General features: G+C 36.4%; 1 protein-coding gene across 1 annotated transcript; it reads left to right on the top strand.

Annotated features, from left to right (window-relative positions):
• The first annotated feature begins 5,389 nt into the window (after window positions 1–5,389).
• LOC105131951 (leucine-rich repeat receptor-like protein kinase TDR) lies at window positions 5,390–9,629 on the top strand. The gene is made up of 2 exons (XM_011035177.1): window positions 5,390–8,698; window positions 9,046–9,629. Exons 1-2 carry the CDS (start codon window positions 6,139–6,141, stop codon window positions 9,351–9,353), a joined length of 2,868 nt encoding a protein of 955 aa, XP_011033479.1. The 5' UTR covers window positions 5,390–6,138; the 3' UTR covers window positions 9,354–9,629.
• Window positions 9,630–13,716: the final 4,087 nt, after the last annotated feature.

Raw genomic sequence — 13,716 nt, 5'->3', positions numbered from 1 at the left:
ATCATACGAAACCCAACTGTTCCTTTGTGTCGTCATCCTGCTAGTCTTCAATAGTTCCATAACAAACTGTCACATATACGAAAATAGTACCATATGGATAATCCTTCCACTAAGCAAGTTCCCAAGAAAGATTGGAGGAGTCACAACGGTCTTCCTTAAAACCCAATCTCCTAACCATAACTTCTTATGTCATATCTATCAATCATACTGTCTTTTCATATATACAACCATTTGCTAGCTTTGTAGCGGCTTTTCTTTACAAGTGATTTGTAATATTTTAGTTTCATACCTGATTTCTCAACATCTGGTGAGACTACCAGTGCTTAGATTCGTCAAGATTGGTCTTTATCAATTTCCACTCTCTACCTCAAATCTTCCACATGATCGAGTATTTAGAGTGTTTGAATTTTTCCATCTCTCAAGGCAATTAAAATTTCCCCACATAACAGTTTAGCAAATGTAATTGGGCAAACATGTGCAATTTTTTCTTCATCATCTCCATTAACCATCATAATGACCATCAGATATCTCCTGATCAGGCAATTTCCTTTTAATAATTCATTACTACCATTTATGATCTCAATCTCATGATTGGACCGTACCATTGCATCCGAAACAATCAAATTAGTTGGAAACAAGTCTGAAATCATTCAAATCGCACTTTAGACAGCTAAGATTTGATCAAAACAATTCTAGCCTGATAAATAGCCCAGATTCAATCTCAGATCCTGTTACACGTAGGATTAGCTACACTGGATCCTTTTCCTTGGCTCGCGGCTCTACTCGGCTTCTCTCGTGACTGACGACATGGCATGTGGGGCCCCACATTGTTGACGTGGATGTTGACTAGTCGATGACATGGCATGCCACATGTGCATGCTGATGCAATAATGACATCATCATCCGAATCTGCCATGTGGGTCGAGTCTTCTGGTATTCGGGTCAGGTCAGCCCATCCGAGTGAAGAAAATGAGTGTGACGCGTGGCGCGCGTCTGCGCGGGTGGCTAGTCACCCTGCCAGCGCATGTGGCCATTCCCAATGTCCTATTTCAACACGGTTTTCACCAGTGGCTTCGTCTCTTCCTCCTCTACATAGTGGTATGGTCAACATATAATTTTGACAACTTTTATTTTTTAGCAAAATCAAACACCACTTTAAATCATGTGCTTTGATACAAATTGTTGGGGAATCCGACTGGTGATGTACTGATATTTGCTTATAAGAGGTCAAGCACACTAACACAATATTTAACATGGTTTGGAAAATCGCCTACATCCACGGTAGAGTTGATATTATTAGAGATAGAGAAAGAATACAAAACAAATACATGAAGGAGGAGGATTACATCCATTCTCACTCAACTCACAGCTCACATAAACTGCTGTATATAGCAGCAGGGCTGCTGCCTATGGCAACTCTCTCCTTCTCTCTTCACTCCTCTTCACTCTTAATACTCTCTCTTATTTTTCTCTCAAACAATGCCTCTATTTGTAAATATTAATGATAAGATAAGATTTACAAATCATAACATGATTTATGGTATTAATGATATGAGCACATGAGTTGCATCATTTTATCAATGATTAGTGTAACTTGACTATACCCTTATCATTATAGATTTTTAATAATAACAACCCTATTTTAGAATAGACTACAAATAATTACTATACATTAATTGTAACAATCCTAACATAAACATCATTAACTTTTAATATTTTAAGATACTTGGTTTCAGATGGGTTTGTCTTCTTTCAAAGAAGCACTTGTTCATTTCATTTTTCTGTTTCAGATTCCAGCAAAACCAAACTACAGTTTGGTTCTCTACTATGCTGCGGACAGACCAATAAACAAAATTTCTTTGTTGGGAAAATTTGTTGATGGGACAGACTTGTTTCGGGATTCAAGATTCAAATTAGTTCCCAGTATCATGGAGGTGTTTCACATCACAAATATTATTACTGGCATTAGGGGCGTTTCCCCTGTTTTTCTTTAATTGTGCGGGAAGCTTATTGCTCTTCAAGATTAACAGGGCTATTGGATGGTCAAGCGTGCTGTTGTAACAAAAGCTTGCCTTTTGGGAAAAGCAGACAAGATAATTTTCTGGAGTTAATATTCTTCGATACATTCACTGCATCAGAACCAAGTAGAAACTCTGCTTGGGGTCATTCTGGGCATATAGTGAATTAAAGAAATAAGCTTTTCTCTGGTTATGTTTCTGGAAACCAGATTGTTGGCTGATAATTAACACAGAGTGCCTTGTTTGTGTTATGCAAAATACTGTTACTGTTTTCACATGAGATGTATGTTCTTTTTCTTGGGGGCCAAAAAATACAAATAAAATGGTTTCACTAGCAAGTAAATATGGTTCAGGTTGGAAGTTTCTTGGATTTATTTGATTACCTAATCAGATGATTATAACATTCATTGTCATCTGTTTTGCTAATTTTGGCTAATTAGTTGGATAGGCAAGCTATAGCACAGTGGTTGCATGCAGTAATGCTTTCTCCTGTTCTTCCTTAACCTACTGTTTTTATGCTTTCACTTCTGTTATGTAGATTGAGGTTGACATTGGATCATCTTCTGTTGCAAGGGGGATCATTGGCCTCGTTCTCAGATCTGTCACAAGCTTAGTTGTTGATCTCTCAATATATTCTCCAATCATCATATATTAATGCCGTTGTTTTTGGGGCTTCACTCCGATGATCTCCAATCCGGTATAAATTGGCAACAGGCAAATCATAGTGATTTATTTAGATGTATGCATGTATATGGACGGATGCTAATTGGGTTGAACTGCAATCTCGGTTGAAGATGAATCAGGTGTGACAGATCCCCCATCAGTTTGGTTGATATGATCTGCAAGGAGGATTAAACTCGAGTTAATGCTTAGCATGTTGCTGGATTCAATTGTGGGATCAGAAACCAGTGACTGAGAACTTGTTTACAGGTCTCAAGATACAATCTTGTGTCCAAATTCAACTCTCTTATCTGTTAAAATACAGTTATGGAAATCTAAAATATTTGCCAGTCATGGTTCTTTCTGTGCTGTTGCTAGGCTCCAAGCAAGGCTCGGCTCGATGTTATTGTCTATATTTTAGCCATTTCTGTTTTCAAATCCAAGGATGGACTGGTTATTTTCTCTGCAGCTGGCGGTGTTCATTGCATCAAGGATCTGCTACTTCATCGGGGATGGGTTTGTCTAGTGTTGAATCTCTCAATTCTTCCTTCAAATCAAAATGAAGGGCATCTACTTCATCGGGGATGGGTTTGTCTAGTGTTGAATCTCTCAATTCTTCCTTCAAATCAAAATGAAGGGCATACTTCAAAACCTCCCCAGCCGTCTATCAATTTACCAGCAGCCACTTCTATCCATAATTTGTCAAAGTGGATTTCATGTTTTGTTGAAGAGCCCCTTTCTTCAATCACTTTCATTTACTTTATTTGCATGTTTATGCTGTCCTTTATAAATTTTTGACGTTTTCTTCTCTGCTTGTATAATGTTTCTTATCCATTTTGCATGGCACAGCACCAACCAATAGTTTTTGACTGGCTAGATGCTTCACTCTTCCTGGCATATAGCCCCTGCAGAAAGTCAAAAGCATCCCTAGTTTCTTCGGTTATAAATAAGTTGTGCAGGGTTCCAAATGGTCTTTTCAGTATCCTTATGGTGTTCTACTTGGTGCTTAAAGATTGATATCTATGGTTGTCTTTGTTAAACCTTGGTTAGATTCATGCATCAAATCAAGCATGAGCCCCCTCCTTCCTCAACTGCTTATGATGGGAATCCTATGCATTCAGAAGAGTGAGAGTTTCTTTTCCTAAAAAGATGTGTTCAGCATAGGCCCTAACACCACATGGTCGGTGGTCTTTGAGGGAATTTCTCTGCTATTTTCTCTCCTCTATCACACTGGACGATTCTGTTCTTTCCTTTAACAAGTGTTTGGATGCTACGATGGATATGAATCCCATTTCCTTGATACAGTGATAGATCCGTAATGGCAGAGCTCAATTCTTGCTAGACGCCTTCTTTCGATTCAAAATCCAGCGAAACTTGTCTTATTTTTCTTGCCATTGAAAGGACTGTGGCCTTAAATTTATTAGCTCCACAACAGCGATGATAAATATTGAAGAAGAGTATACAACTCCAAGAACTAAAAGAAGAGATTTGTTTTTTGCCAGAGGGACAAGCTTATCTCATGATCGTCCTTCCCTTATTATCACAGTGGAGCAAAGATATCTGGCTTCAGAGAAGTGGTAGGGATATTAAATGATACATAATAACAACACGCAATGCGAGGGGACTCGTCTCCTCGCCAGAATTTATTTCATCACGGGGTCCCTGTGAAGGGTCTCAGGAAGCAGGACTCTCTCGCGATGTGATCATGTCCTGTGACTCTCTGCACCAAGATTTTAGAGCATTGCACTGTTTCCCATACATGACATAAATGAACATCTACATATATGTGGCCAAAACCTTCCTATAAAGAACCAAAGCTGGCTTCAGTAATCCTAATGAAGGACAAGCATTTTTTGTCCATGACACTTGAAGAGTCCCCCCTGAGAAGCTGGTCCCCGGGTCCAAACAAAACCCTAGAGGGCCATTTAGCTGCTAATGCTAGGACTCTCTTTTTCTTTTGATATTTTACGGGCAATGGGATTTCTTCACTACTACTAGCTACTGCCTAGGTTGAAAGACAAGACTGCTGCTTCAAGGGAGTCAAATAACACCTGTAGGTGTAGTAGCATTGTGCCAAGTTTAGCATGTCAAGCAGCAACCAATCTCAGAGCGTGTATTATGTTTTAAAAGTATTTTTAAAAAATTAAAAAAAAATTAATATATTTTTTATATTTTTAAATTATTTTGATATATTAATTTTAAAAGTTATTCTAACTAAAAAATATTTTAAAAATAATCATAACCACGTTTATAAATGCTAACTGCTGGAGACAGTGAAAAGATGAAATAAATGCTCTTGTAATTAATGCAAGATGAACCACCCGAGTAATTACAAGCTGTGAATCTCTATGCATCCATCTTGAGAATCACAGCACCACTGTCAAACAACGAGGACAGCTATCTTTTCACGAGTTCACTTTGGATTTACTCTCCTTTAGAAGTTTTTAGCACCATATTGGAGACGTTGAGTTTAATTATTAGATTGCATTAGGAGCACGCACGAAAGAAGAAACTTAGCATTCACTGCCAACTGCCATGGTCACACATATGTCAAGAACAGAATATGGATATACCTTTAATGTCCTTGAAGGACACAAAAGGTTTAGTTAATCATAGATCAAGGAAAAAAAGAGCTGCTTTTTTAGCACCACATTATTGTCTTTATACTGTAACTTCTGTACACCAAATACCATCATTTCAATGACTGGTCCCAAAACAAGGATTTACTGGCTTGTATTTCCCTTAATTGAATACTGCAGAAGATAATCTGTCTCTCAACTTAATTTGGTTCCCTGGACAGGCAAATCTGGCTGGTTTTTTTATCCAGACATTTTCTTCAGTACTGCTATCACATTTTGCTTTCAGTAGTCCAAAATTAGGTCAGAACTGTAACTCTGATAATAATCGCCTAGTAACTGCTCACCTTTCTTAATTCCTATGATATTCTTTTTTATAAAATAATGGTTCACTTTATTCCTAATCTGCCACCATTTGGTTATAAACCATCCAACCAGAAAGGGATACAACAATGCACTTTATCTCCGAAATAAAATGGCAAGGATATGGAGAATTAGGTTCATGTCTCCGAAATTTTTATACCCCATCTCAAATTAGACACTGCTGCATAACATATTTCCTTTTCTCCGGTGAAAAGCAAGAAAAAGATGCTTCAACATGTAAAAGCTACAGTCCTTAGTGGCCAGCACCATCCAAATTAACTATGGCCCTAAGGGTCCCTTCTTGCCTCTAAAGGAACTTGATCGATGGCAAATTCTCATATCATATCAACTAATCCTTGTACGTCACTCCCTTCTTTTATGCTTTCTTTCTCTAGTCCCCATGCACCTCACATCCAACAAAACACAAACAAAATACACCGGCCTTATTCTAAACTGACAGATTTTTCTCTTACCCGGGGTTGTCAATAGTTGTTTTTCTTTCTCCTCCACTTCGAGTTCCAATGGAGATTTTTCATTGCTTGTACTTCAGGATTCTCTTGACCTTCACATTCATCGTATCTGTGGTTGTGGCTACTAATCCTTATTCAGAGGCTCTCTTGAGCTTAAAATCTGAGCTCATTGATGATAGTAACAGCCTGGATGATTGGTCAGTGCCCCCCGGAGGGGACACAGGAGAGAAAGTCCAAGCATGTTCTTGGTCTGGTGTCAGATGCAACAAGAATTCCACAGTTGTTATTGCTTTAGACCTGTCTATGAAGAATCTTGGTGGTGAATTATCAGGGAAGCAATTTAGTGTCTTCACTGAGCTTGTTGATCTCAACTTCAGCTACAACTCATTCTCAGGGCAGCTTCCAGTGGGAATCTTTAACCTCACTAATCTAAAAATCTTGGATATCAGCAGAAACAATTTTTCTGGCCAGTTTCCAGAGGGAGTCTCAGGTCTTCGAAACCTGGTTGTACTTGATGCCTTCAGCAACAGCTTTTCTGGGCCGTTACCAGTTGAAGTTTCCCAGCTTGACCATCTCAAAATTCTCAATCTGGCTGGGAGTTACTTTGATGGTCCAATCCCATCAGAGTATGGTTCTTTCAAGAGCCTTGAGTTTATTCACCTGGCAGGTAACTTCCTCGGTGGTACCATACCACCAGAACTAGGCCAACTCAAGACAGTGACCCATATGGAGATTGGCTACAATTCATATGAAGGAAGTGTCCCATGGCAATTGAGTAACATGAGTGAGCTTCAGTATCTTGATATAGCTAGTGCCAATCTATCTGGCCCAATACCAAAGCAACTCTCCAATCTCACCAAGCTTGAATCACTATTTCTCTTTAGAAACCAGCTCACTGGATCGGTCCCCTGGGAGTTTGGAAAAATTGTGCCTCTTGCAAGCTTAGATCTTTCTGATAATCATCTTTCTGGGCCTATACCTGAGAGCTTTGCAGAGTTGAAGAATCTCAAGCTGCTAAGCCTTATGTACAATGAAATGAATGGAACTGTTCCACAAGGCATTGGTCAGCTTCCTTCGCTGGAAACTTTCCTTGTATGGAACAATTTCTTCTCTGGGTCACTTCCACGGGACTTGGGCAGGAACTTAAAGCTAAAATGGGTGGATGTTTCCACCAACAATTTCATCGGCAGCATTCCGCCGGATATTTGTGCCGGAGGGCTAGTAAAACTGATCCTGTTTTCGAATAACTTTTCGGGCAGGCTTTCACCATCCATCTCCAATTGTTCTTCGCTTGTGCGTCTACGAATCGAAGACAATTCCCTCTCCGGTGAGATACCTCTTAAATTCAGCCAGCTTCCTGATATCACATATGTAGACCTTTCCGGGAACAAGTTTTCCGGTGGGATTCCCACGGATATCTCTCAAGCTTCCAGTCTGCGGTACTTCAATATCTCCAATAACCCAGGGCTTGGAGGTATGATCCCAGCAAAAACATGGTCTTCGCCACTTCTCCAAAATTTCTCAGCGTCAGCGTGTAATATCTCAGGCAATCTTCCTCCATTCCACTCCTGCAAATCTGTTTCAGTTATTGAGTTGCACACGAACAACCTAGCAGGAAGTATCCCTGGAAGAGTGTCTGATTGCCAAGCTCTTAGGAAGATGGATTTAGCTTTTAATAAGTTTACTGGTCATATACCAGAAGACCTGGCAAGCCTTCCAGATTTAAGTGTCCTAGACTTGTCACATAATAACTTCAGTGGTCCGATACCAGCAAAGTTTGGTGCTTCTTCAAGCTTAGTGCTTCTAAACGTGTCTTTTAATGATATCTCTGGTTCCATTCCATCCAACAACGTGTTTAGATTGATGGGCAGCAATGCTTATGAGGGAAATCCAAAGCTATGTGGAGCACCCCTGAAACCATGTTCTGCTTCGATCGCAATATTCGGCAGCAAGGGCACAAGAAAGCTTACATGGGTTCTGCTACTCTGTGCAGTGTTGATTGTATTAATTGTGGCATCAATCTTGGGGATATTCTACTTCCGGAGAGGAAGTAAAGGTCAATGGAAAATGGTCTCCTTCAGTGGACTCCCCCGATTCACAGCAAATGATGTTTTGAGAAGCTTTAGTTCCACGGAATCAATGGAAGCAGTGCCAGTAGACTCTAGTTCAGTTTGCAAAGCCGTGCTGCCTACAGGAATAACAGTTTCGGTGAAAAAGATCGAACTGGAAACAAAGAGAATGAAGGAAGCCACAGAATTTATGACACGACTAGGTGTTGCAAGACACAAGAATTTGATTAGATTGCTAGGATTTTGCTACAACAAGCAACTAGCTTATGTCTTGCATGATTATCAGCCTAATGGTAACTTGGCTGAAAAAATCACTTTGAAGAGAGATTGGGTGACCAAGTACAAACTCGTCATTGGCATTGCTAGGGGACTGTGCTTCCTTCACCATGACTGTTACCCAGCAATTCCTCATGGAGATTTGAAGATGAGTAACATATTGTTCGATGAAAATATGGAGCCTCATTTAGCTGAATTTGGGTTCAAGTACCTTGCGGAAATGACTAAAGGCTCGTCTCCTGCAACAATTTCCATGAGAGAAACAGGTAACTCCTCACTGAACATGATTTCTATTAGCATATGCTGTTTCATGTTATAAGATTTTCTACGGACTCCTGTTTTCTAAATCACTTATACACATCAAACAGACAAATAACACCTTTAATCAAAAGTCTAAGATAGACAAAAGTAGTAAGAAAGTCTGGAAATCTGTAGTATATTTAAAACAGAGTATTACAGTGATTGATATTCCATATCAACAAACATTAGCAAACTTATGTTGCTGTCTTGAAATAGGGAAAGGGATCTTCCTACAAATATAAATCTGTTGACTCAAGCTAATCTCTTCTTTGGAAGCATAGAAGTGAATAATGTTTGTTCAACTTCTTAACAGGCGAACTCAACAGCGCTATAACAGAGGAGCTCTGCATGGACACATACAAATTTGGGGAGATCGTTCTGGAAATCCTGACTAATGGCAGATTGGCAAATGCAAGAGGGAGCATACAGAGCAAGCCTAAGGAGGTGCTTCTAAGAGAAATATATAGCGAGAACCAAACTGGCTCTGCCGATGCAAAACGAGAGGAAATAAAACAGGTTTTTGAAGTTGCTTTGCTCTGCATGAGAAGTAGGCCATCTGATCGACCATGCATGGAAGATGCACTGAAACTTCTATCAGGGTTGAAGTCGCAAGTAAATTAACAGAAATATCGAAACCAAAGGACTATACTGAGCATTTCACAATGCCACATATATTGATAGATATGACTTGTAGCTAATTCATATGAGTGTCTGTTTGTGTTTAATTATCATACCTAGCTTGTTCCCGCGGAGATTATTGGAAATATTTTGCCGTAATATAGTGGCCTTTAGGTTTGTGTATTCTTAAAGAATCTTATAGATGTTAACTACATGGTACTTATTTTTTTCCATGCATGATGTAAAACTATTGGCATTAAAACACCGTGCGTTTCCTTATCTCTTGTTTTTTTTTTTTTTTCTACAGCCATAAGACAGTTTTTCTACAGTTCTTTGAGTCAACTCCAAACCTTCTGCTACATACAGTAAGGGAAAAGTTCTCCCAAAAAAGTTGACGGCTTGTAATTAAAGTGAAAAACATTAGGGGGTGAAGGAGCAGGACAAGTGAAGTTTTCAACAAAAGATAGCGAACAGTGAAAGATGCGTTAAAACCTTTGTCATTGTGGAAGCCAGATTTAAAAAATAAATAAATAAATAGAATACCAATGATAATTATCAAGAAAATTAAAGAACTAGCTAATGAACATGATGGATTACAGTCACAGTTACATATGAGAACATTGAATGACAGTTACAGGCTTAACAAGTAGTCGTGTCATCATTAAAGTATTTCTTTTTACATGAATTGATTGAGAGCTTCTTTTCTTTTTTTCCCTGTCATAGCTATGAACAGTTTTTTTCTTCTTGCTTAAGCAAAAATAGGAAGAAAGGGAAATGTTCTTGTAAACGAAGTCTTTTAACCAAAAGTCAGCTCTCCTTCTTTCCATTTTTGCAAATCAATGATACAAATTTTCGTTCAGACAAATTCACATACAGGTTGAATCCAAACCTCTTAACTTGGTTTCGACAGCATCCACAGTACCTTGAAAACTATCAAACCTCCCACTCACAACATTAACATTCACTCCCAAACTCTCAGCCCCGGCGGCGGTCACCGGACCATGTTCTCCCACCACCAAATTAGGCCACCTCCTCATCATCATCTCCCACTCCCACCCAAGCTCTTTCAAACACTTCAATAACCCTCCATTTCTCCGCTACTAGCAAAAACCACTGCATCCAACAATACCTCATCGCACCTCTCCACAACTCCCTTCGCACAGGCGGGTCCCAACCACCTCGTCTCATACGCATCGACTCCAATTGGGACCCATCCTGCAGCCTCCAGTTCGCGGAGAAAATCCGGAACAACTGGAGGCTCTTCCAGTCCCACAACTCGTGGGACTGGACACAACACCTTCCGGCAGCGTCCATTTCCAAGCAAATGGACGACCCCGTTACGTGTTGTTATTGTAGGAACTAATACTTAAACTCTACTGATATCATTAACACAAAATTAAGCAGGAAAGTGATGTCTATCAGTTGTACATTTTTGCCAAGTGAAACTATTATAAATATGTTCTCGCGAGGAGGTAAGAGAAGGGTTGTGAGGGAGAGAGCAAGGGCTGAGAATGCGGTGATGACGATGCGGGAAGGGAATGCAATGGCGGAGAATAGCTAGGAGGGGAGGGACCAGAAGGGAATAAAGGATTGGAGAGTGAGGAAGTAGAAAAGTCTGGTGGCGTAGTGAAGGCTAAGGAAGGTTTAGTGACGGAGATCATGAGGCTGTGCATGGTCGTCGTTCGTTGTTAACGTGGGCTGACAGTGCTTGTTTGGAGTTTGGAGTTTGGACTGGCGGCGAGGAGATGATGATCATTTGCTCCACTCCCACTCAAGCATGAAAAAACAAACCTTTTTTTATTTTTTCTTTTTCTTTTTCTTTTTCCTTTTTTTTTTAATAATGCTCAAAATCAAGAAAGATGTTACATAATCATACCCAAACTAAGTTATTTTCCAAAAACCTAATCCAATATAAGGAGTGTCTACTCATGATCGGAGGCAATCATCGTCAAAATAATAGGAGTGTTTTTGCATTACTTGTGGTTTTTGTTTTTATTTTCAATTTTTTGAAGGTTACATAATAAAACTTGTTTGTTTTTAAAAATTTTATTTTTAGAAAAAAAAACTAACAACTATTTTCAAATCTATTTAAAAAAATAAAAATATAAAAAACATAATATAAACTGATTGCATAATTATTAATATAGTACTAAAAATAAAAAAGATAAATGAGTCTGAATTAGTTAGTTTTTGTTTTTATGTTGTAATTTATTTTTTAAAATAATTTTTATTTTAAAAAAATCATAGATATTTAATATCATGACGTGGATAAAAAATTTTAAAAAATTATTTTAATGAATTTTTAATTAAAAAACAATATACACCACAACATTAAATATTCGCTTATTAGATATTGTAGGGTTGGGAAATAAGTGTAAGTATTGAATGATTTTAACAAATGAATTTATTATTTAAATGAATAAGATGTTTTTAATTTGTTTGGAAGAATAATAAAAAATATTTTTAAAAATATATTAAAATAATATTTTTTTTATTTTTAAAAATTTATTATCAATATTAAGACATTACAACACCCATACAAAAAATAATTTAAATTAAAAAAAATAAATCAAAACTTCATAAAACTTAGGTTACATCACTGCTCAAAAGCACTTCATTTCACTTAAAAGGAACAAAAAAATAAACTAATAATAAAAGGAGATTGGGCCGCCACTTTCAGGAGAACCCACAAAAATATACGTGTGTTGTGTGTGTAAAAATCAGACTTTTACAGCAAGGGCTGGTGGGCTTTATATGCAACTCTGTGGTCCAATATGATAGCTTAAAGTATTGGGCCAAGCCTTATTCCATGGCCCATCGCTTCTCTATCCAGCAGAAGAAATTGGGACTGCCTATCGAATAGTTTGATAGCAGCATGGCACCGGTTCTCTTGCTCCCGTTGCCAAGTAGAGTTGTCTCTTTCTTCGAAGGAACAGTTAATGTATCCTCCTATGATAATAACAAGAATGAATGAGAATATAATAATAATAATTATTTTTTAAAATATTTTTTTATTTATAAATATATTAAAATAATAATTTTTTATTTTTTAAAAAATAGTTTTGATATCATCACATTAAAAATAATTTTAAAACACAAAAAAAAAATTATTAATTTTAAGAAAAAAATCAAATATTTAAAAAATATAATTTTAACCATGTTCCCCAAATGATCCCAAGAAATGTAATCTCATTGCGAGTCATGCTATTTATTTTTTATTTAATTCTTTTTATTCTCGTTAACTAGACTTGTTCCAACAATATGGCCTCGTGCATGACTTGTTTCAAATTAAACAATGAATTATTACTCAAACAAAATTTTAAGTCTTTATTATTTTAATTTAAAAAAAGAAAAACATTTGTAACCACAATGTTTTTAATTAATTCAGATAAATTTATCAAATTTTCCATTTATGGATCTAGTTGAGTTAAATGACTTAATTTATCAAATTTTCCATACAAGTCATGGATCTAGTTGAGTTAAATGACTTTGTTTTTTAAAATTATTTTTTTTATTTTCTTATATAATAAAAAAATAGATACATCAACTAAAGAAATTAAATAAAATTTAAGAAGAAAATAAAAGCAACGTCACAAAGGCTTATACAATAAAAGCACTTGTTAATATTAACAAAATATGTTATAATCATATTTAGAAGAAATTAAAATTGAATTATACTCTATTAAATTACATCCCAAGTATATTTTTAATTTATTAATTTTAATTAAAAATTCTCAAGATCTAGTTTGAATTAAAAAAAAAACAAAGAGAAAAATATTTAAAGACAACATTGTAATAGCTTCAATACCTGTGATAAGCACATTTTTAATTTTGAAAATGCTAGAATTTCTTTGTTTATATATTCCTACCATAGTTTCTATTAAAATTTGATAGAATTTCTCTTCTAAAAAAATATCTCAAGTTATAGATTTAAATTTGTTTTACTTCTATACACCTTTTTAATTCATTATAATTCACATCAATCAATTAATGTTAATTTCAATTCATTCAATTAATTATATAACATTTTAATTATATGGTTAGAGACTTTATATGGAATCTGTCATGCAATATAAAGATGGATAAAAATAAAAGGATATATAATTTCAATTATCTATAAATAAAACTTAAGAATTCATATTTGCATACCTAAAGCAAAATATATATTACAATCTAAAATAAACATAATATATCAAATCTACATGAACAAAAAAGATAAGATAAATCTATTCCTAATATGAGTGCAATAGCTCTAAATAGTACACCAAACAAAACATAAATCAATGAAAAAAAATTAATAAACAATTATTATATATAACTAAATTTGCATTTTATTTTTATTTCTAACTAAAAAGTAAGGCGTTTT

This window comes from Populus euphratica, unplaced genomic scaffold (genome assembly GCF_000495115.2).
Source record: "Populus euphratica unplaced genomic scaffold, PopEup_1.0 scaffold73.1, whole genome shotgun sequence".
Classification (NCBI taxonomy): domain Eukaryota; kingdom Viridiplantae; phylum Streptophyta; class Magnoliopsida; order Malpighiales; family Salicaceae; genus Populus; species Populus euphratica.
The sequence above is the reverse complement of the archived record's forward strand: the minus strand, read 5'-3'. Positions and strand labels throughout refer to the sequence as shown.